The sequence below is a fragment of the Chiroxiphia lanceolata genome, chromosome 20 (genome assembly GCF_009829145.1).
Source record: "Chiroxiphia lanceolata isolate bChiLan1 chromosome 20, bChiLan1.pri, whole genome shotgun sequence".
Classification (NCBI taxonomy): domain Eukaryota; kingdom Metazoa; phylum Chordata; class Aves; order Passeriformes; family Pipridae; genus Chiroxiphia; species Chiroxiphia lanceolata.
The window spans coordinates 9,723,961-9,744,247 of record NC_045656.1 but is presented as its reverse complement, the minus strand read 5'-3'; the positions used below and the strand labels follow the sequence as shown (position 1 = coordinate 9,744,247).

General features: G+C 44.6%; 1 protein-coding gene and 1 long non-coding RNA gene across 4 annotated transcripts in view; one reads left to right on the top strand and one right to left on the bottom strand.

The window, feature by feature from the left end:
- Positions 1-13,561, top strand: part of CA4 (carbonic anhydrase 4) — a 16,701-nt gene extending 3,140 nt beyond the window's left edge. The window contains exons 2-8 of the mRNA XM_032707198.1: positions 7,317-7,370; positions 7,708-7,878; positions 9,894-10,072; positions 10,237-10,329; positions 10,595-10,658; positions 10,797-10,960; positions 11,896-13,561. Coding sequence (XP_032563089.1) covers positions 7,317-7,370; positions 7,708-7,878; positions 9,894-10,072; positions 10,237-10,329; positions 10,595-10,658; positions 10,797-10,960; positions 11,896-12,084 — 914 coding nt within the window. The 3' untranslated portion in view covers positions 12,085-13,561. The remainder of the gene's footprint in view (positions 1-7,316; positions 7,371-7,707; positions 7,879-9,893; positions 10,073-10,236; positions 10,330-10,594; positions 10,659-10,796; positions 10,961-11,895) is intronic.
- LOC116796534 lies at positions 5,234-20,287 on the bottom strand. 3 transcript variants are annotated; one of them, XR_004360407.1, is made up of 3 exons: positions 19,992-20,287; positions 11,593-11,840; positions 5,234-5,729 (listed from the first exon to the last, which is right to left on the bottom strand). It is a non-coding gene; the product is annotated as an uncharacterized LOC116796534 (long non-coding RNA). The 3 variants fall into 3 exon arrangements; XR_004360406.1 differs by lacking the exon at positions 19,992-20,287 and adding an exon at positions 16,739-17,152; XR_004360405.1 differs by lacking the exon at positions 19,992-20,287 and adding an exon at positions 14,147-15,276 and having other exon boundaries at positions 11,593-13,741.

Sequence of the window (20,287 nt, the reverse complement as noted above, 5' to 3'; positions counted from 1 at the left end):
TGGGGGTGCACTGAGAGCAAGGGACTCCCCCTGCTTCATTTTGGGGGACAGAGAACCAAGCCCAGCAGGCAGAGAACAGCCCTGTGTATCACTGGCAGGATGCCAAAAAGCAGTTCTGAGACAGCAGGAGAGTCATATATGGGATTTCTCACATTTCTGCAGCCTGCCAGGTGTGACATCAAGATATATCTGTGGTGCACAACTGGGTGACTTCGTGTCAGACCAGGAGAGCCTTGAAGCCCTTCCCAGCAGTCTGCATGAGATTAGGAAGGATGTGTGACCATCAATGTGTGTGCAGTCCACACCATCAGAGCTGGAAAGGAAAGAAGTTACAGCATCTCTTTTTGTGCTGTTCAAGGGGCTTTTGGGTATCTTTTGAACATGAATGGCCCTGAGGAAGCCCCAGAGTGAGAGCTGATGTCAGTGTCCACATGGTTATGTAAATTTTATGTTCCTCAAAGTTAAAAGTATGTGAGCAGAAATATAGAAAATTAGAGGAATTGTGTTCTATCAGGCAAAAAGATGTGTGCTGTCTTCCTGTGATCCACATTCCTCACAGATCCCAACCTGCCCTCAAAGAATTACCCCTGGAAGGGTTTGAAGGCCACCTCTGCTGCCTCCCTCAGGAATGAATCCCACACTGCCCCCACCCTCACACACCAGGGGGAATCCTGCTCAGTTTGATCCATGCTGTGCCTAAGGCAGCACATGGATATGAGGTGCCTCACTGGGCATCAAGGCTCTTGAGCAGGCAGGGTTTTTACTCAGCTGATGCATCCAAGGGCATCCCAGCTGCCAATCCAGCCTCTTTGTTCCCTGCCTTGCAGCCTGTTCCTGGTGACACATCAGGAATGGGCAGTTTTCCAGGGACACAGTGGCCCCAGTCACATTACTAATGCTGCATTTAGGGATCAGCCTGAGGAGCAGGAGAACACTCCAGACTCATCAATTTGTGTGAACAGGCTGGAGCTGACCTCATGCAGGACTGCAATGTGCTGCATCACCTCCTCCACCAGCATCCAAGATTCCAGGGCTCTGTCCTGCTGCCCTTCAGCTCTGGGGGAAGGACAGGAGTGTGGCAGAAGCCCCACACAGCAGCCACACCCAGGTGACAAGTGACATGACCCCAGCTTAAGAAATACTCTCTTTTCTCCTACAGTAAAAATATCAGCATAAGGACTGGAACATCCCTTTCCTGCTGCCAGCTGGGCACTGTGATTCTTAAGAAAACTGGAGCCACCTTTTCTCCTGGCTCTTACACCGAGATCTTCAAGACTGGAATCAGAAAAGCATTTTCAGAGACAGGTGCTGCTGTGAGACACTTTTCTCTCAGCTGCTCAAATAACCAGCAAGAGCCTTTAGGTGTTCAGGACATGCTGCAAAGTCCAGTGTCTGTCTCCACAGGAACAGGCTTTTTTTCCCCTGTTTTTGGCACTGCAGGAGATGCTTTGTTATGTTGCAGAATATATCTAATGGCCTGTTATTAGATTTTTAGTTATATTTTTAGCCATAAGATCAGTCATCACAAACTCAGCATAAAAGACTGCAAAAGGACAGCAAAGCCACAAAGGGGTTTGTTTGAATTTGATTTTAAAAATACCTCAGAAAAATTCTGAATCGTATTTTTATGAAACAAAGCAAGGCAAAATCCCTCACAGAGGCCAATCACCTTAGCCCTGGATACTCCTTTTTTTGTTAAAGATCAGCTTCTGTCTTTGTACAGCACATTTATGAGGACACAGATCTATGACAGAGGCTACCCCAGTATCACAGGTCACAGCTAAAAATGTTCTCCTGGCTCTGACACAAAGGAAATAGTTTGCAGATGTTATTAAGGCACAGTCAGAATCCTTCACCCTCTGGGTTTTTGCTTTAGTTTATGTGTGTTACAAAGACCTCACTGAGCCAGTGATTTATGTGTACATGTGATTTATGTGTACACGTGCAAACTATAAACACTGTGCTCAAATCAGATGTGGTGACTTGTAATGTTTCACCACTCCAATAAAGCTCATTTTCAAGGCTAAATCCCCTTTAAATACCTTGGAATGTACATGTATAAAGGTGTATATTGTTATGAAAACCAGAATTCCAGGTAAAAGTGAAGAGAAGAGCGATGGATGATGACAAACCCTTGTTTTTACACGGTTAGGATACACAAAGTTAGGAGTAAGCACTTGGAACTGATTTTGTCTGTCAAAGTGGCTGATTGGGGCTTCCTGAGGATGTGTAACACTTAAGAATGTATAAATAGGCTTATCTATACATGCTGAGCTTGTGGTCAGCATTCTCATTAATTATAAAGACAGATAACAACTGCTTTTAAGTTGTTTTGTCTTTTGTCCTAAGAATAGTAAGTTTTACAAAGCCAGCTAAAATTAGAATGAGCTCAACACAAACCAAAGCTAAAAATACATCACGTGCAAAATCAGCTTTTGCCACTTGCATGGAAAACGCTGCAAAGGTGACAGCAGGTTTTGGGATGGATTTGAAAACTGTGGATTATAGAGCAGCAAGGAGAGCTCTGGCACTGAGGGCAGCCTGGGCTCTCTGAAAGGGAGCAGTGCAGACACACTGATCCGTGTGTCCCAGAGAACAGGGGATGGTCAGCCAGGACGTGGCTGAAAGGGTGACAAGAGGCTAAAGGGACAAACAAAGGAGTCAGTCAGTGAAAGGGAGAAGGGATTTGAACTAAAGAGCAGCACAGGATATTCTTGCTGTCCCACTCCTTCAGGCTGCTCGCGGCATAAAAGTCATTCGCGCTTCAAGAGATTAAATCCAGTTAATAAAAATAGCTGTCAAATGTAAAATTCATGACTTTCAGCCTTTGTCAGAGGGACAAAACCTGTTTTAGTGAGTCTTTTGTGCATGTGAACAAGTTAAGAGGGCGTTTTGGGCCCCCAGAACACACCTGTCCTACGGCACTGGCTCCGAGATCGGGCTCCGCGGGTCCAAGTAGGGCAGCAAACAGGCAACAAGTAGGACAAAGTAGATTTAGGAACTTTTATGGAATTCAGGCAATCTGAGCACGGTCCAAAGAGCTTAAGGGTCTTTTCCTAGATCACACAATAGCGGCTTGGCAGCTGCTCCCAGCCTGGTTCCCAGCCAGCAGCGCTGTCCGGCCGCCTGCCCGGCTGAACAGAAGAGGGAGTTCTCGACGGGGGGAATTTTCTGCCTGGAGCTTCCAAACGAGGCCTGATAGCTAAAACAATTGAAAACGTTTACAATGAAATGAAAACAATACGTAATTGTATTGTTTTCCAGCTATTCCCGGTGCCAAGAAAACGGCTTTGGTCAGGAAACCAGTTGTAAGTTTGACAAGGAAGAAACAGAGATAAGTAGGATTGCTCGCTTGCCAAGAGAGACTCCCTAAATTTAACTGTCCTGAACTCTGGGGAGGAAGAGCAGGCCTTCAGCACAGTTCAGCCCTACTCTAAATTAAACCTGTAAAGGCAGTGTGACACCTATGGTGTGGTACATCACTACTTAAATCAAGGATCCATAACACAAGGTAAAAGCAAAATATAGTTGATAATTCAGTAACTAGGTCCAAGTGTGTGTGTGTGTATATATATATATATATATAACTGCAATTATTTCAGCACCTCAGCTATAAAAACAAAGAAACAGAAAATAAACACTGAAACACTGAAAGACCCACTTTCTGCTGTGTTTCTCCAGGCAACAAAATAAATGACAGGAAAGAAACTGGGTGAGCTGAGGAGGTTTGACTGAAAGAGCAGTCAGGTGAGAGGAGAGCAGGGTGGGATCTGACAGGTACCCAGGCCCTGTAAGAAAGGGGGGTCAGAGGAAGAGGGATGAAGGATTTGGAAGTTGAAATGGTGTCAAGAGATGGGACAAAGGATGGATGAAGCAAGAACAGGAATTACAGATTAGCAGGGAACTACTTGAACGCTGTAAACACCAGGGAGGGAAAAGAATTGTTTAGGGTGGTTCAGTGATATTTCTAGGAGTGAAGGGATGCAGATAAGCAAGTGGAAAATGTAAGCTATTCCACAGGAAACATTTCCTGATGGTGATGGCTAATAGACTGTGGAGCAGCCTCCTAAGGGAAGTGGCAGGAGCCACTCAGACAATTAAGACCAGACTAGACAACATACCTTAGGGCCTAATCATGCCTAAGACCACAGACAAGTGACTGGATGTGACAAGTATCTTTCCTTCTTGCTTCAGAAATAAAGCCCTAAAGCTCAGGGGAAAAAAGAACTATTGTCATGTAAGGTCCCCACAGGTAGGGAGGAATCTCACCTGACTCAGATAAAATCCAAAGGCAAATTTTCCTTGTAAGTGACACTGGGGAAGGTTCCTCCTGAGCAGGAGGTCCTGTTCTCCAATGTTCCATTGCTGCCAACCAAAAATGTATCTAATTCACAATAAACATTAATTCACTGTTTGCTCAGGCATTCTGCAATGTTTAATTAGGTCATTGTTTAAGGTTTAACAGCTTTAAGGACCTTTTTGTTATGAAATGCTGAATTTATATCCTGTTCTACTTCACTGATACCATCCACCTCTCTAAACCACAACTGAGATAAGGACTTGATAGAAAACACAGATCCTGTCTTTGTTCATAGACACCAGGAACTCACTGGAACCCTTGCAAAACTCAGACACTAATTATTAGTTAGGATTCAACAGAAGAAGGGATGAACACTCCTGAGTGCTGGATGTGAGGCAGCTGTAGCCACAGAGGGCTGGATTTTTTAAATTTCATTTTATTTTTAAAATCTTTTTTCTCCCCTTCATCTTGGTGCCATGACTGAAAGCCTTTCAGGGTGCTCATGGTGTCAGTCTACTCAGAAGTGATTGAGACCCACAAGTTTATCTGAGAGAACCTGCCAGCATCTGTTCAGGCAGTAAAAAGTCAGTGATTGTTTTGTTTAAGAAGGGTGGGATGTGAACTCAGCAGTAAAAGCCTCCATAACCCATTTCCACAGAACTGAGGTGCTGATTCAGGACCATTGCTGATTCAGGACCATTGATCCCGTGACCTTCACCTTCCCTTTGCCTTCCCTCACCTTCCCTTTGCCTTCCCTCGGTGTTTGCTGTGGTTGGTTTTGGGTTTTGTGGTTCTACAGCCCTGGTTTAAAAGCTCCACAACCTTATCCCCAATGAACTGGCTGCACTTACTCCCAATTGTGAATCCCACTGACTGGAAAATCCGATTTGCATCACAGTAGAGCTTTGATGTCTGAGCCCTGCTCACCTCTCATTGTGCAAGGCCCTGTGCAAACCCAGCAGTTTGGGGTAAATAGCCTGGGGTTCCTCACCTGACCTTGAGTTCTCACCTGGCAACTCTCCTCTCTGCTTTAACTCACCTCCCAAAGGCTTTGAGAGCAAATCTTTGCAGGTGGCTGTCCTCTCATGCCCAGGTTATTCCCTGCTTTCTTTCTCCTAAAGGTTCACTCATGTATAAATTGCCAAGAAAATCCCAATCCCGATGTGCTGGTGGGAAACTGTTAAAGCACGGGTTGACCACTGAGTTGCCAAAAATATGCCTGGAGTCATTTAGCCACACAAACATTGACTCATGGAACAGAACCAAGCATGTGAAGGTCTCCTTACCTGGCATTCTTTGGGCATTTATTGATCAGAATATCGATTAAGGCACTTGGTGACATTCTGTGCCTGGAACTCCCTGTTCTGCCGTGTCCCAGTGGGGATGAGCTCAGCTGGAGGTCAGGCCACTCTCTGGTGCACACACAGGCCTGGGAAAATGCAACCAGCAAGTTTAGGAACTGAAGTTTTGTGTACTATCAGAAGTCTGTCAAAAAATAAAACCTTGTCAAAAGGGATTTTTTGGGGTGATTAAAAAACATCAATGGAACAACACCACGGAAATCCCTCTGTCTCTTCCAACACAAACTAACAATGCTGTTTACTTTTCCTCTCAGCGTTACTAAACACTTGCTAAACTAGAAAGTGAGTCAACATCATTTGTGGTTTTCTGCATAAATTTAGTTTCTGTGAAAAAAAGCTGGAACTCTCATTTTTTCAAGGTTGCATTAATTGCCACAAGCTTGTCCAAGTCTCCCTCTGGGTTACAGTTACCCACATTTTATGTCAAGGCTCTGTTTATAACTTCTAAATCCTTCATGGATGGATGTATTGCTCTGCTACTGATATCAAGATAAAGGTGGTAAAAGCCACCATGAGCCTTTCAGCAGGTGTGTTATAAATTACAAATTCTGGTAATTACCAATCTAATGACAGGACCCCTCCATAATGATCCTTAAAATTGATTTGCCATTTCCTAAAATGTCTATAATTTACTAATCATGAGAAAACAGAAGCTCTAGTATTAATCATGATTACAAGAGGTTTTGAATTGTTATGGATTAAAGTTTGATAGTCTAAGAGAACTATTCCTGTCCAAGTCCTTTTGAAATTTAGAACTGTCATAAAGAGCCACTGAAGGAACCTGTGACAACCAAAACAGTCCCTCCTTTCCTGACTAGATCAACACATACTCCAGTTAAATCAGGTCTTTTCCTCTGAACTTTGCATTTCTTCTGGCAAGGAAAAAATAAAATTAAGATGTTCTACTGAAAAAATTCTCAGCCATCTCTGTGGGATGGATCACAGCTGAGTTACACTAACGATCCTTCAGGTCTTCCAGGAAGTTCTGAGATCCTTCATTTCTTCAAATTCCCTATTGCACCAAGTAACCTTTAAAATAGTTCCTGGAACAGAGTGAAATAAGTCGTCTTGCATAAGTGAATTTACAAGTCTATGAAAGGCTGGCAAGTGCAGAACTGATAAAGGGGATTTATTTTAACACTACGTGTATTCAAATGTGGAACTTTTGCCTCAAGAAATTGCGGAAGCCAAGATTTGAAAATCAAATTATTTGGAAGCCACGCAGAGTCCTACTGATTCCTGCTAGAACTGTTGCTGGGGGGAATGTTACCAGGTAGGAACTGATTCAGTAAAGACCAGGAGGAGATCTAGAGAGGGCAGAGGATCTCTTCTAAATTATGGGATATCAGAACCCAGCTGGACTTGCTGCCTGGTGCTCTTCACCCTGCTAAGGAGTCTTGAGCAACTCAAGATTTCTCTACAGCTGAAGCACTCACCTCTGCCAGCCCTCCTTGGTTACATACCTAAGAAATGAAACATCTTACCTGAATAAAATTGGGTAGAAAACCCCAAGGAATTCTCAAAAACACGTGCCCGGTTGTCACTCTCTGAGGGTCCATTTCACTGCTGATTTTGGGGGGGGGGACACACAATTTGTGCAGCTTTTCATTCACCTAATTTTGAACAATCTGCTGGTTTTATTTCTTTTTCTTTAGTGGGAAGCCACTGGTGTTACCGGTCCCAGAAGTGTGAACACCCGGAGTGTGAAGGTACAGCTGACCAAGTGATTTTTTTTCCAGTCACATCTGTGATTATTCCATTTTGCAAAGGGGCTCTGGAGAGAAATAATGCAAAATTTCACACAACTCAGCACTTAATGCTTTATGTACACATAAATGCTAAACAGGATACCCAGGGGAGGGTGTTTTGAAGATACTCGTGGTGGGGTAACTGTTCATTTTGTTTCAAAATAACTCCAAATGAGCTCCAGAGGAGATCACCCTGATGTCTCCAGTTTCCCAAGCAAGAGTATATTGGTTGGGTGGTTTGGTTTTATGAGGGATTTGCTGTCTACAGAAAAATCTTGTTTCCTTCACCCTGCCACAGATCCTCACCAGTGGCACCTGACAGACGCCGCCTGCAAAGGGGACAGACAGTCCCCCATCAACATTGTCACCAGAAATGTCGTTTATGACAAGAGCCTCAAGCCTCTGACTTTTGAGGGATATGATGGGAAGGGGTCTTCGAAGTGGAATGTGGAAAATAATGGACATACAGGCAAGTACTGCCAAATATTGTGGGATTTATCTGTGCCTTGCCTTGGAACCGGCATTCGCTTCTTCCACGTCCTGGGCACGGTGCTGGGTATCCCTGTAGCAAGGAAGCACAGATGGGATATCAGCCCTATATTTCAGAAGTGAAACATTCAGAACACTGTCTGAGCTGAGACTTTCTGGGAATTTTGTGGGAATTATCAAGTTTCTGGGTTCTGGGCGTGGCCCTTGAGCGTCTCAGCAGAAATGGTTCCTAGAGATGTGCACAAACAGAGCTGCCCAGGGAACTTCCAACCCCAAAAGCATCTGGGATGAGGATGTGGGTGGGTAGAGGGGTGCAGGACAACCCTTTAGGCAGAGACACATGATTTTCTGCTGAATGCTCCTAAACCCTTCATTTCTGGGCTTGCCCTTTGCAAACTTTGCTTCTGCACAAAGAATTCTGCTGAAATAAAATATAACCTGGGACACTCATTCCACCACTGGCTCGAGGTGTGTGAGTCCTACTAGTTCTTTAAATAATGGGCTGAAATCTTCTCAGATTTAAACCTGTTCTCTCTGCACACAGAAGGTAACCCGAGTGTGTTGATCAGCTACTTATTGATTCAGTAAATAGTGAATCAGTGAAGAGTAATTTAGAACTGTTGCACTTCCTTCACCTTTCTTCACTAAGAGCAATTGTAATGATGATGCTTCAACAAAATTATGTTCAATTACTTCAGCTTTAAAAATAAACCTGTGGTCTATTTTATTTTAAATTATCTTCAGGTGTTCTTAAAACCTCCGATGGGTTATTTGAACTGCCAAATCCTTAAAGCAGAAAGCAGCAAGTGGCAAATATCTCCTGGCTTAAAAGGGAAGGGTGAGAAGGCAGCTGGGGAGATTTGAACAGCCAGAGATTCTAGTTTAAAACACTGGTATTGTGACAGAGCAGAAGGAAAAGGCAGTGACTTTTCACTGATACGTGGGTTAATGACTCTGCCATTACAGAATGGTGCTCTAGAATGTCCACCTTGCAGTCCCTTTTACACAAAAATTAATATTTATAAGGATTGCTCAGAACTCTCATCTTCCCCAGCCATGCATGAGGATCAGGGGTTTAAAATTTTCTCCTTCTGAGGGCAACCAGTTCCTGGGCACTGGAACAGTTATTGCTTAAATTCCCGCTGCAAATAGAAGCTCCAGGTGAGACTAAACCATCCCTGTGTTGGGTGATGGGCAGATAGCAAGGGGCAGTGTCTCAAAGGTCCCACAAGCTAAATAAACAAAGCCTAAAAGATATGTGACTCATCCATTTACAGATAAAAACACAAAGGAACTAAGTGACTCATCCAGGTTCATTTGGAATTCAGAGCGCAAATGAAATCTCTGGGGCTGCAATCCAGAATTTTCCTCTGGGGCTGCAATCCAGAATTCCCCTGTGCAGAGAAAAGTGCTGTGTTTAATGCAGAGATCCTAATAAGTAAAATTTAAAATTATATGTCAAATGTGTCAAGGAAATGATGATGATGTCTAGCTGGAAGAATATGTCCTAAGAACATTTTGTTTTGCTGTTAACAGCAGATCAAACATCACATTAAACAGATATAATGACTTAGATTCTTAGGCTTAAATTGCAGCACTACTCTAAATTAAAATAGAATGCCTTTGAACCCTGCCTAAAATAAATGTTACAGTGCAGATAACAGGAGATTTAAACAATGGTTAAACCCAAATAAACTGTGATGAATACTTTGATAGAGGGTGTTTTCCTAGACAAAAAATGAAGGAATAGAGGGTCTTCTGAAAGGTAGAAGAAGCTCTGACTCCTGAGGTCATAATGTTTATAATTCATTCCAAATTAAACTCAGCTATAATTTTGTAAGAGTTCAGTTTCTGCAGAGTTGAATTTCTGGAACAGTTGGTATGAAAACTCAAGCCAGAACTTTTGGATAAAGCTGAATCTCTGCTCTCACATCCTATCAATGCATGATCTGATTTTTGCCCTTAAAACAATTTCCCTTTTTTTTTTCCCCCCAGTTAAGGTAACACTGGATGCATCCCTGAAAGTTGGAGGTGGAGGTCTGGCAAGAAAATACAAGGCAGTAGAATTCCATTTGCACTGGGGAGTCCCAAGTCTGCAGCAAAGCAGCCCAGGAGTGCAGCAATACATCCCTGGCTCAGAGCACAGCATAGATGGAGAGAAATATGCCATGGAGGTGGGTGAGAATGGTGCTGGGCTATGGATTTTACTCCAGAACTCTGGCTTTTCAAGATGCTGTTCACAAAAACTCTTGGCTGGATCTCCTAGGGAAGTCTGAGAGTGGAAATATGGAAGTGAGGACACTGCTCACTAACCAGAGCCTTGGCTATTGTGTTACAGCTGCACCTTGTCCATATAAGAGAGGATGTTCCAAGTGTAGCAGAAGCCAAGAAATACAAGGATGGTTTGGCTGTGCTTGCCTTCTTTATAAAGGTAGGCAGTCACATTTTTAACTGTCCATCTCAAATTTACCAGCAATTTGGCTGAGTGATTGTTTGTGTCAATATTACAGTACACAAGACCTAACTCTCCCTGTCTTCTGCAGGCATTCTGTCAGCACTGAGTTCCTCTGCCCTTTTCTATCCTGCTTGCTGCTGGTTTTTACCCTTGTGGTCCTTTCCTGCTCTAGTCACAATTAACTCAAAGCAACCCGTGGTTGAGAAACGCACGATTTGGAATCAAAATGTTTCCATTTCAGGTTGACGAGGAAAACAAAAATTATGCAGCTCTTCTAAATGAACTAGAGAATATTCAATACAAAGGTGAGAAAGACACTTGTGACGGGGGTTTCACAGGCTGTGCAATGTGGGAGGTGCATGGGGGGATCAGGCTGAAGATAAATGTGGACAAAACCTGCAGCCACAAGTGTTACAGGCGGTATTTCCCCGTGGTTTGTTCAGGGCTGTCAGCACAGATGGATCCTTTGCCACTGAGCTCCCTTCTCCCACCTAAGGAAGAGCTTGGGAGGTACTATCGCTATGAGGGCTCCCTCACCACCCCTGACTGCTTCGAGGGTGTCATCTGGACAATATTTGAGATGCCAATTGAGCTCAGTCTTCCCCAGGTGAGTCAGAGGGGAGGGTCTGCTTTGCCCCTCGGGCTGCCTGCCCACTCCCACAGCACCACAGCCCGACCAGCTGCTCCCCTGCCCTGTTCCAAACACACACTCACTTGGCATCAGCCTAAATGTAATCCTGAGTGCCAGCTGATTGACCCTATTAAATCATCTCTGGAAAAATGGCAGGAAAGGGGAAGGAAGGGGAAATGACGATGGGAAAAGAAAGCCAAGAAAACCCCCCAGGTAATTGCCCAGCTCAGCGCTTCGTCAGCACCACTTCCACCGCTGTCACCCGCTCACTCCCAAATTTCATGGCTTTTCTCCCGCTGGCAGGAGACCAGAACAGAATAATTCCAAATCCAAACTTTGAGCCTATCAGCATCAGCTTTAAGCAGCCCATTTTCGACCTGTAGAGAGGAACAGGAGATTGAATCATGAGTGCCTCGAAAACACGGATTGTCTGGAGGCTGCACGGTCTGGCAGAGGGCCAGCACCTGGATTTTAGCTCCTTGCTCAGAGTTTGCTCACAGTTTCCTCACAGTCCCTCAGTCACAGGGCAGGGCTCAGCCAGGCACAGCTCAGCATCACACGGTGCTGTGAGGAATTTGGGGCAAAGACAGAAATCCTCGTGCTCCTACCTTGTGTCACTGTGACGTGGGGGACAAGGACAGGGCCGCGTGCGTCAGGAGGACGGGGGTGACCAGGTTCTTGAGGTGAACAAAGCATTTGGCTCACACAGAGAGGAAGTGCCCCTGATTTCCAAGGCTGGCAGGAGTCATCTGTGGGTGACCTCTGGCCGTGGCCCCTGTCACGGTGTTTCCTGCAAGCTTTAACGCACCCACACCGCTCAAACCCGCGCGTTCGCGACACCGCAATTCCCAGAGCCCTGCGGGGAAAAAAAAGAAGGTTTAACGACCTATTCTCTCCTTCTCCACCTGCAGCTCTCTCAGTTTGCAGCTCTGCACTTTGATGGGAAGAACTCAACTCCCATGATTGAAAATTTCCGGCCCATCCAGCCCCTGAACGGGCGCAAGGTGTCCTGGTCCAGCGCCAGCACCGTCCTGCCCCCGGCAAAGCTCCTGCTGCTGCTCCTCACACTTACGTACTTCCTGAGCTCTCCTTCCCAGTGAACATTTCTCACCTCATTCAATGTTCTGCTGGTTTTTTTCCCCTCTTTTTTTTGTCTTTTTTTTTTGTCTTTTTTTTTTTTTGTTTGTTATTCTTGCTGTTGTTGGCTCTTTGTATCAAGCAGCCTCTCTAATTACCGACTCGTGAATCATATCTCAGTACAGAGTGTAACCTTGTCCTCCTCCAGGCATTAACCAAGGACTGTGCTGCTCTTACGGAAAAACCCGTGGCACTAAACCACCAGAATTCAAAGGAACTGTAAGATAAAGCTGCAAAGATTCACTTTTTAAATAGACCAAAGCAAAACACTCAGAGGAAACATTAGGATGGATTAGGATGGATTATCTGCAAACCTGTAGTTTTAACACACCACTGGAAGGACACTTGACAAGCTGTACAGAGGATCTTCAAGAGGAATCTGTTCTTAAGTGCCTGTGAAGGGGTTTGTTTGGAGTATGTTTACACTCAACACTGCAAAACTGGCAGTCATTCCTATAATCCCAAACTGTCCTACCTGAAGGTACAACACAGAGCAAAGAAAAAAAACGCTCACACACAGTGGAGCAACATCTGGGTCACCCCCTCTAGGGAAGGGTATGTGACAAACCTCATTAACACAAACCTCCCCTTCTTCCTTCTATAGATCTGAATCCATTTTAGCTCAGGATACTGGATTCCTTTCACCTGATCTCCTGATTCTGGCTTTCAGGTTTCTCTCTTATTTATTCATCCCTTCTCTGGGATGCCAGGGCCAATATGATGTGCCACAGAGAAACAGGGAAGCTCATCCCCACGGACCAGGGGCGCATCCGTGGAAATTCCCTCTCTTTGGAGGGCTGCATTTGAAGCACGGGACTCTGATGATCCTTTATAGTTTTTATCTGCCTAATAAAATGGGACAGCTCAAGAAATGGCTCTTTCTTACATATATATATTTCTTTTATATAAATATATATATAATTTTTAATAATAACATACCTGCAATATTCACATGTGGTAAAGACTCACAGTTTTTCCAAGAAGATTGTGATTTGAACTGACACCTTCAGATCTCACCCAGTTACTTACAGAAAAGATCTTGGTGAAAGGGGTTTCCTCATGTTATAACACGTTACAGCTTCTTTTAGAATTTTAGATTTTGGCCACACCAAAACAGGATTTCACATTAGCAGGCTTGTATTTTTTTTTCTTTAAGTCAGTGTTTGCAGGGATGACTTTATACTACAGTTATATGGCCATTTTCAGGAAAATCCTGGCAGTGAGAGTAACCACAGCTCACCAAAGGAGAAAAAAACGGGAGGGAGGGAACTATTTTCATATTTATCGATCAATAATACAAGCTTTAAAAACACACATGGGAAAGCAAATCCACCTATTTAATGTTTAAAGGAATGATTAATACTTTAACTGTATTTTTATGTAACTGAAAGACTTTTGAGGAGCAAACATAAACAAAATATTAAAGTTGAAAGAGACCTATATTTGAATTGCTTTGAGTTTTTATATCTTTCGTCCTTGCTGAAGGGGAATCTACAAACACTCTTTCAGAACAGGAATGTGACTTTTTTTTTTCCCCCCTCCTGTTTTCTTCACAATATTTAGGGTTGGGTTTAGGGTTGGGTTTGCATTTTTGGGGAAGGGGGCAGGGATTTGCAGTACCTGGGGACGTGTTTCTAATGTCAGCAGGTTTCTGGAGATTTATTTCACATCACCTGGGTGTTCTCTGCAAGCAGCAAATTGCTGCTTTGTTTTCTTGCTGTTCAACAAGCCACAATAAATGGAATATTCTGAAAGGCTTGGGTTTTGTTGCTGTTTCAAGACCTACCAGGCACCATGACACACTGAACTCCTGCAGGACTGGCAGCTCCTGTTTTACAGAGCAGTGATGAGAAGGTTCCTCAGGACGCCTCACTGAGAAATGCCTTTTGCACTGATAAAGATGCACAAGAGCCCACCACTCCTCTCTATTCAATAATTTCTCATTTCATTAAGGATGAGTGGAATAACCTATGGAGGATGTGGGTCAGCTGCCACTTATTGCTGGTGATAAATGATAAATCAAACTTGGGGCAGTTTTCACCAGGTTGTGCCTCAGTTTATCATGGAGATAGAGACAAGCATTTACAGCCAATAATTCCAATGTGGGAGGAACTTATTTACTATGAAATATATTAGAACTAAGAGAAAGACAAAAATCTGCTGAGAAGACGGTTAGTTCTCTCTAAGTCCTCTCCTGCACTAACCTCAGCATGGATAAAACCTGATTAGACAAGTATCACAGTCTTACTGAGTGACTCAGTGTTGTGGCAATGAGGAAAAGGGAAATGCTGCAGTCTGTACCTGTGACAGTGACTGAGTTCAGTCTGTCCCGCGGCAGAGTCTCCTCTTTGCACTCAGGTGACACGTTCTGTTCTGGGACAGGGTGTGACAATGACAGGACCACTATTGATGCACTGAATAAATACAGTGCATTTAAAATGCAGTCAAAGACAGGAAGGCTTCAAGTGGGACGCTTGAATTGCCTTTGTGAAGATGGTTATGGAAAAGTAATTTGCTGTTCCACAGGTAGCCTCAGGTGCTGATTGTCAGGAATTTTGTCTATGCTGTGTTTGGCATGAAACTTCTTATATTGTGAAGACACCAGGAAACGAGAGTAACTCCTGAAGGACAAGTGGCCAAGCCATGATAATACAGGAAAGGGTGGGGGAAGGAACAAAAGGATTTAGAAGGACCCAGAAAGAACATTATTTTCCCACGTACAGAAAAGTCAGCAGAGAACTTCACTGATACATTTCACATCTGTGGGAGCCAGACTAGACGACTGTTTGTCTTCTGGGGCTGAAAACTGGAGTCCAAGAGAAAATGAAACTACACTGGAAATTAAAATTCACTAGAGATGAAAGTCTGGGGTTTAAAACAGAGACAAGCAGAGGCTCTGCTGATCTGGATCAAGTGGGAGGTAGAGCAGCATTTAGGTTGCAGCAAACCAGATGTATGAAGTGATGGTGCTCAAGAGGGCAAAGACCAAAAGGTTTGGGAGATTATCAAAGTGTGGATGTAGCTTTGCTTACCAGAGCTCTGTCCTTTGGAAGCAGCTTGGACTTTGGTTTAGAGCTGGAACTGCTGCCACGGTGGAGCCCATTCATGTGCTGAACAGCAACTGGGGACTCACCAGATCAGCAGATCCTCCCTGCTCCTAAAAGCACTCCGAGCTGAGATTACATGGCTTTGTACAACACATCCAAAAAGCTCTTTCCCAGATCAGACCTTGACTTGAGTGCACCCTCCGGAGGTGTGAGAGGTGAAGGAGCAGCTCTCCCACATGAACACAAGCCCGGCGTCGCTCCTTCGCAAACATCGGGAGCAGGGGGTGACAGGAGGGGCAGGCACAAAACAAGAATTCTTAATACAATATGTTTTCAGCAAAACATTTTCTCAGGAAGCAGAAAGAGACAAGGAAACCAAACCATTACTCACAAGAAATATATTTACATTATCCACAAAGAATTCTGACAAACTTGGCGCCTCCATTGAACAGTCACAGCTCCTCCTCTGACAAACACCAGCTCAAAATGCACTTGACTGTACAAAATTAATTTTCTGTGGCTGCTGGGAGAAGAGGAGAAAGCCTTTTGCTTTGTCCTTTCCTTCGTGGCCCCTCCAGGAGTGGATTTCACAGGAAAAACAGCACTTGCCAGCACAGCCAGCAGCCTTCCAGTTAAAAAGATACCAAACAGCAAATCCATGTAAAATATCCATCCAACCACCCGTAGGCAAAGAGAAAAAAAAAAAAGGATACAGAGAAGCCTACTGAACTTCCCAGGCTGGTTTGGGAGTTTAACAAATGTGTTAATACCATGTATAACATCAACCAGCTCTGATCCAGAGACAGGAGGATCCATTGCCTGGTGCTGCACCTTGCCCAGGACATACAGCCCAGGAGCAAAAATTACACACAAAAATTATAGCTGGACTCGATGATCTTAAAGGTCTTTTCCAACCTAAATGGTTCTATTATTCTATAAACGATTCTATGAAAAATTATTACCCTTGGAGACAGGATGCTCTTTTTGATAGAGTTAAAAGTGGACTTGGTGATTTTCTTCCACCAAGTGCTAAAATGAGATGGGATTTAAAAACAATTCAATGACAGAGAAACAAATGACCCGGTAACTCAGAGGCTGCTGTAGAAAACGTTGCATATGGGAGAAAATCATATAAATTACATTAAAAAAAAAAAAGTGTGGGTTTTACTGGTAAATTAATGCGTATCTGTGGAAAAGGCAATAAAACTCCAGCTGCGATGCACCGAAGGGACACAAGTAAGGAAAGGGAATCCTCCCACCACCCTGCCTGGCCCAAGGGGCTGCTCCCATGGACACAGGGGAGGAGGTGTTCGGGCACATTCCTGAGGGATTCACCCATAAGAAACATCTCAAACCCCCCTCACTCACACCACGTGTCTCGTGCTGCTTACAGAGCCCTGTAAAACATCTGAGGGGATCCAGCCTGAGGGGATTGCACCCGTGGGGAGGCAGCCAGGACTGAGGCATCCTGTGCCCGGGATACTGCTCCACCTGGCACATCTCTGTGCTCCATGCTTTTCCCGGTGTTATTTCCCTGTTTGTTGTCTCCCCACAGACAGGACGGACTCACCTCCAGAGGCGGCGGGGCCAGGCCGGGCTCTGAGGGGGCCATGGCGGCCAAGACAGAGCCGGGCGCTGGTGCCAGGCCCTGCCACGGAAACACGAACCGAGGGGAAAAGAAAGCTGGGAAAAAAAGCCAGGAAAAATATGAAAAGAAGGGGAGGAAAGGCAAAAATTCCCTCTGGGCACAGCAGGGGTGGCAGGCTCGGGGTTGGGCACCCCCCAAAGCTTTAGCTTTGCTGGCCGCCATTTCCTGAGGGTCCCCTTCAGGCTGAGGGGAGCTCCTTCTCCTTCACCCTGGGGCCCCATCCCAGGGAATAAACACCCCACGACGGAGCAGGTGTTGTATCCCAGGGTTCAGGTGGTAGAGACACTGTGGCAAACACTGCATCTCCAAAAAAGGTATTTGAAAGTTGATTTGATCTTGTTGTAGAGGCCTGGGGTGCAAATGGTCTTAAACAGAATGCCTTGAGAGAAGTCTAAACAAACTAAAAGAATTTAGAAAGTTCGATATGAAATGGGGTCATAGGGTTGGGTATGTGTAAACTACTGTTCTAAAGTGTGACAAATTATACAGCTACATTAAAATCTACGTTTACTACACAACTACTTCTAAAATCCATGAAAAGCTAAAAATCCTAAAAATCCACAGGCATCACCCCCAAAAGCAGCACTGCTTTGGCTGCTCGAGGAGCACCCATGAAGTGGTCTCACCAGCGGCTGCAGGGAACAGAGGTGGCACTTCCAGTGCCTTTCCAGCCAAATTCCAGTCCCTCTGGTGGCCTCGGGGCCACCATCGAGGACTCTGGTGCCCAACACAGGATAAAAAGCGATCAAAGAAACTGGGAGAGCGAGCAATGGAGCAGCAGCGCCACAGTGACCTCCCCAGACCCCTCCTCAGCACGTTCCCTTCCTGATCTCCTCCAAACTCCTCCTGAACAGACACAGCTCGTTCCAGTCAACTGCTGAGAATGGGAACATGCAGTTTCCATTATGAAGTTTAAATGTATTTCCTAAAAATAACCTGCTGTTTGGGGCTTTTAGCATCAGAAATAAATCCAGATACACCGATAAAACCTGATTATAATTAGTCACACAAGTAAAATTATGAGTGTAATTAACTACAGCAATTAATTGAAGTGCCTTTGGGACACCATTTCCCTGCTTGCAGTTGAATGCAATTTGCATTTAAAGTTATATCGTAAACGGTATAAGATCATAATCAATTTGGGTTATTTTATTATCCCTTACCTATTAATATCTTCTGAAGTGATTTAGACATCCAGTAGTCAAACACTGTTTGGATGTAAAAAGAAATCTAAACAGCTGATACTGTTTTAATGACCATGGGTTTTGTTTTCCTGTAATCTATCTCTAGCTAAACTTCTCCATACCCTTCCTTTTTATTACCTCTCAAAACTATATTGTTTTTCATCGACTGAAATTACCTTCATAATGTCAACATCTATTCCCTTCCCACATTACCCACGTTGTTCCCAGCACGTAAGAGAAAGATCTTGATGGATTAGTTTGCAGACATGGGTAGTTATGAAGAATTTATGAGATACAAAGAAAGGTAGAAGTTTTACATTTTGCTGATTGTGCTGATGCTGAGATTAAACTCTAAATAAATCACAGACATTTCCTATCAAGAATGCAATATCTTTGTAAACCTACAGTCATTTGAGTTTGTGGTACATGAAGCTCTCAGCATTGCACAAAATGCTTTCTTACGTGCAGTAAAACATAATGGTTTATGTCCTGGAACCCAGCAGTGACTGCTGAACCTGGGAGCACCCCTGGGAGGACAGCAGTGACCTCCCCAAGGCAAACAAGAGATGGAGTTTAAATCTTAAAACAGCTAGATAAAGACAGAAAGTCAACCATGGAGCTGCTGAAGCTTCTCCAGCCCTGTCAGCTGAGATCCACGGTGACTGATGGTTCCCCGCTGTCTGTGCAGCCCTTCATGCCCAACACATCTAAGCAAAAGGGAGGATTCACCACTCATTTGATCTCCTCAGAGAATTTCAGTGCTCCAGATCATTGGTTCAGCTCAAACATTTTAGGAACTGTGTGCTGTGACAGCTGCAGTCCCAGGAGTGTTCCTGTGCACAGAGAGCTCAGTCCACAAAGCAGGTTGTGAGCAGAGAAATTGCTCCACTTGCTCCAGCAAGTTTGATTGGCAGGAACATGGTGTCTTACCAAGCACTGTGACAAGGACTCTGGTGTCACTCACATCAACCCCCTGAAAGGGGTTTCTATTGTCCCCGTTGTTGTTACTGCGGCGCCAGGGCATAAACGGGAAGTTGGGGTTTATGATCCCACGGATAGGAGTGGACATGTGATGGATCCAGGCTGATTTATGCTGAAAAACAGCTATTAAAGCTCATAAAACACAAACATTCAGATTGCACAGAAACACACTTTGAAAGCCAGTGCAGTTCCTGCTGCAGCCACAGGGCTGTTGTGAGGCCCTGTGAGGCCCTTCATGATTTATAAATGCCTTGTATAAAGCTTATTAAAAAGCAAAACCCTGCCTGCCTGTTTCTCAGCAAGTACCAAATGACCCCAGGAAGGATTCAGCCTCAAGAAAGAGAGATCAGGTGGTGAAACCAGCAGCTGGTTTCGCTAACACGAGGTAACACAGGTTCACAGGAGGGCTGTGGGACCCCGGGATGTGCAGAACCACCTTGGAGAGTTAAACTCATTTACAAAAGAGCATGCACAGTAAGCTGTATAAGATGGAATCAACTCCTCCAATAGCTCTTTTCCCTCCTTTGACTAAGACTTAAATGGCTAAATAAGCCTTAACTTCTGCAGAACACAGAGCTGCCTGAAATTTTCAACTTTCTGGCTGAACACACTAAATAGAGGCTTAAAAGATAAGAATAAAGACTGAGATAGGGGTTAAAATAACTTCAACACGTGAGAAAGCAACAGTTTACTTTGCAAACCAGTTGCCTCCAGCAGAGCCCACAGCAGTGAGAGTGTAACCTGCTCCTCCCTGAGGAAATGAGGGAGAACAGCCCCACAATCACACCTGGGCACGGCCATAAAACCTGCAGCCTCAGTGCCTGAGTGGCTGGAACCTGCTGCCAAGTTCCTGTCAGGAACGCTGGAGTGGAGTGATTAACACATCCTGTGCCCTCATTAGAGAGCAGTCAGTTATCCCGGGATAACCCGTGGCTAAGGGACTCTTTTGGGCACAGCCCGTCCCGCTGCTCCCCACCCCACCCTTCTGCCTGCCTTGTCTCCAGACTCACCTGCAAGGGACCTTCAGGACAGACAGCAGCACTTCTCTCCTGCACCAGCGCCCTGAGCACTCCTGGGTTAGGATTTGGATGTGGTGATTTCCATAGGAAGCTCCTTGCAGCACGTCCTCCATCGACAGCGCTGTTTGTTCTTATTAAGAGGAATTTGATCATCACTGATCACTTCTACGAGTCCTCTGCCATCAGGGACATTATTTCTAATACTGAAAGGGTGGCAATTTCTTCTCTTCCCACTCCTCTCTCCTTTTTTCCCTTTTGCTAAAAAAGTGACCAGCAGGTCATTGCAG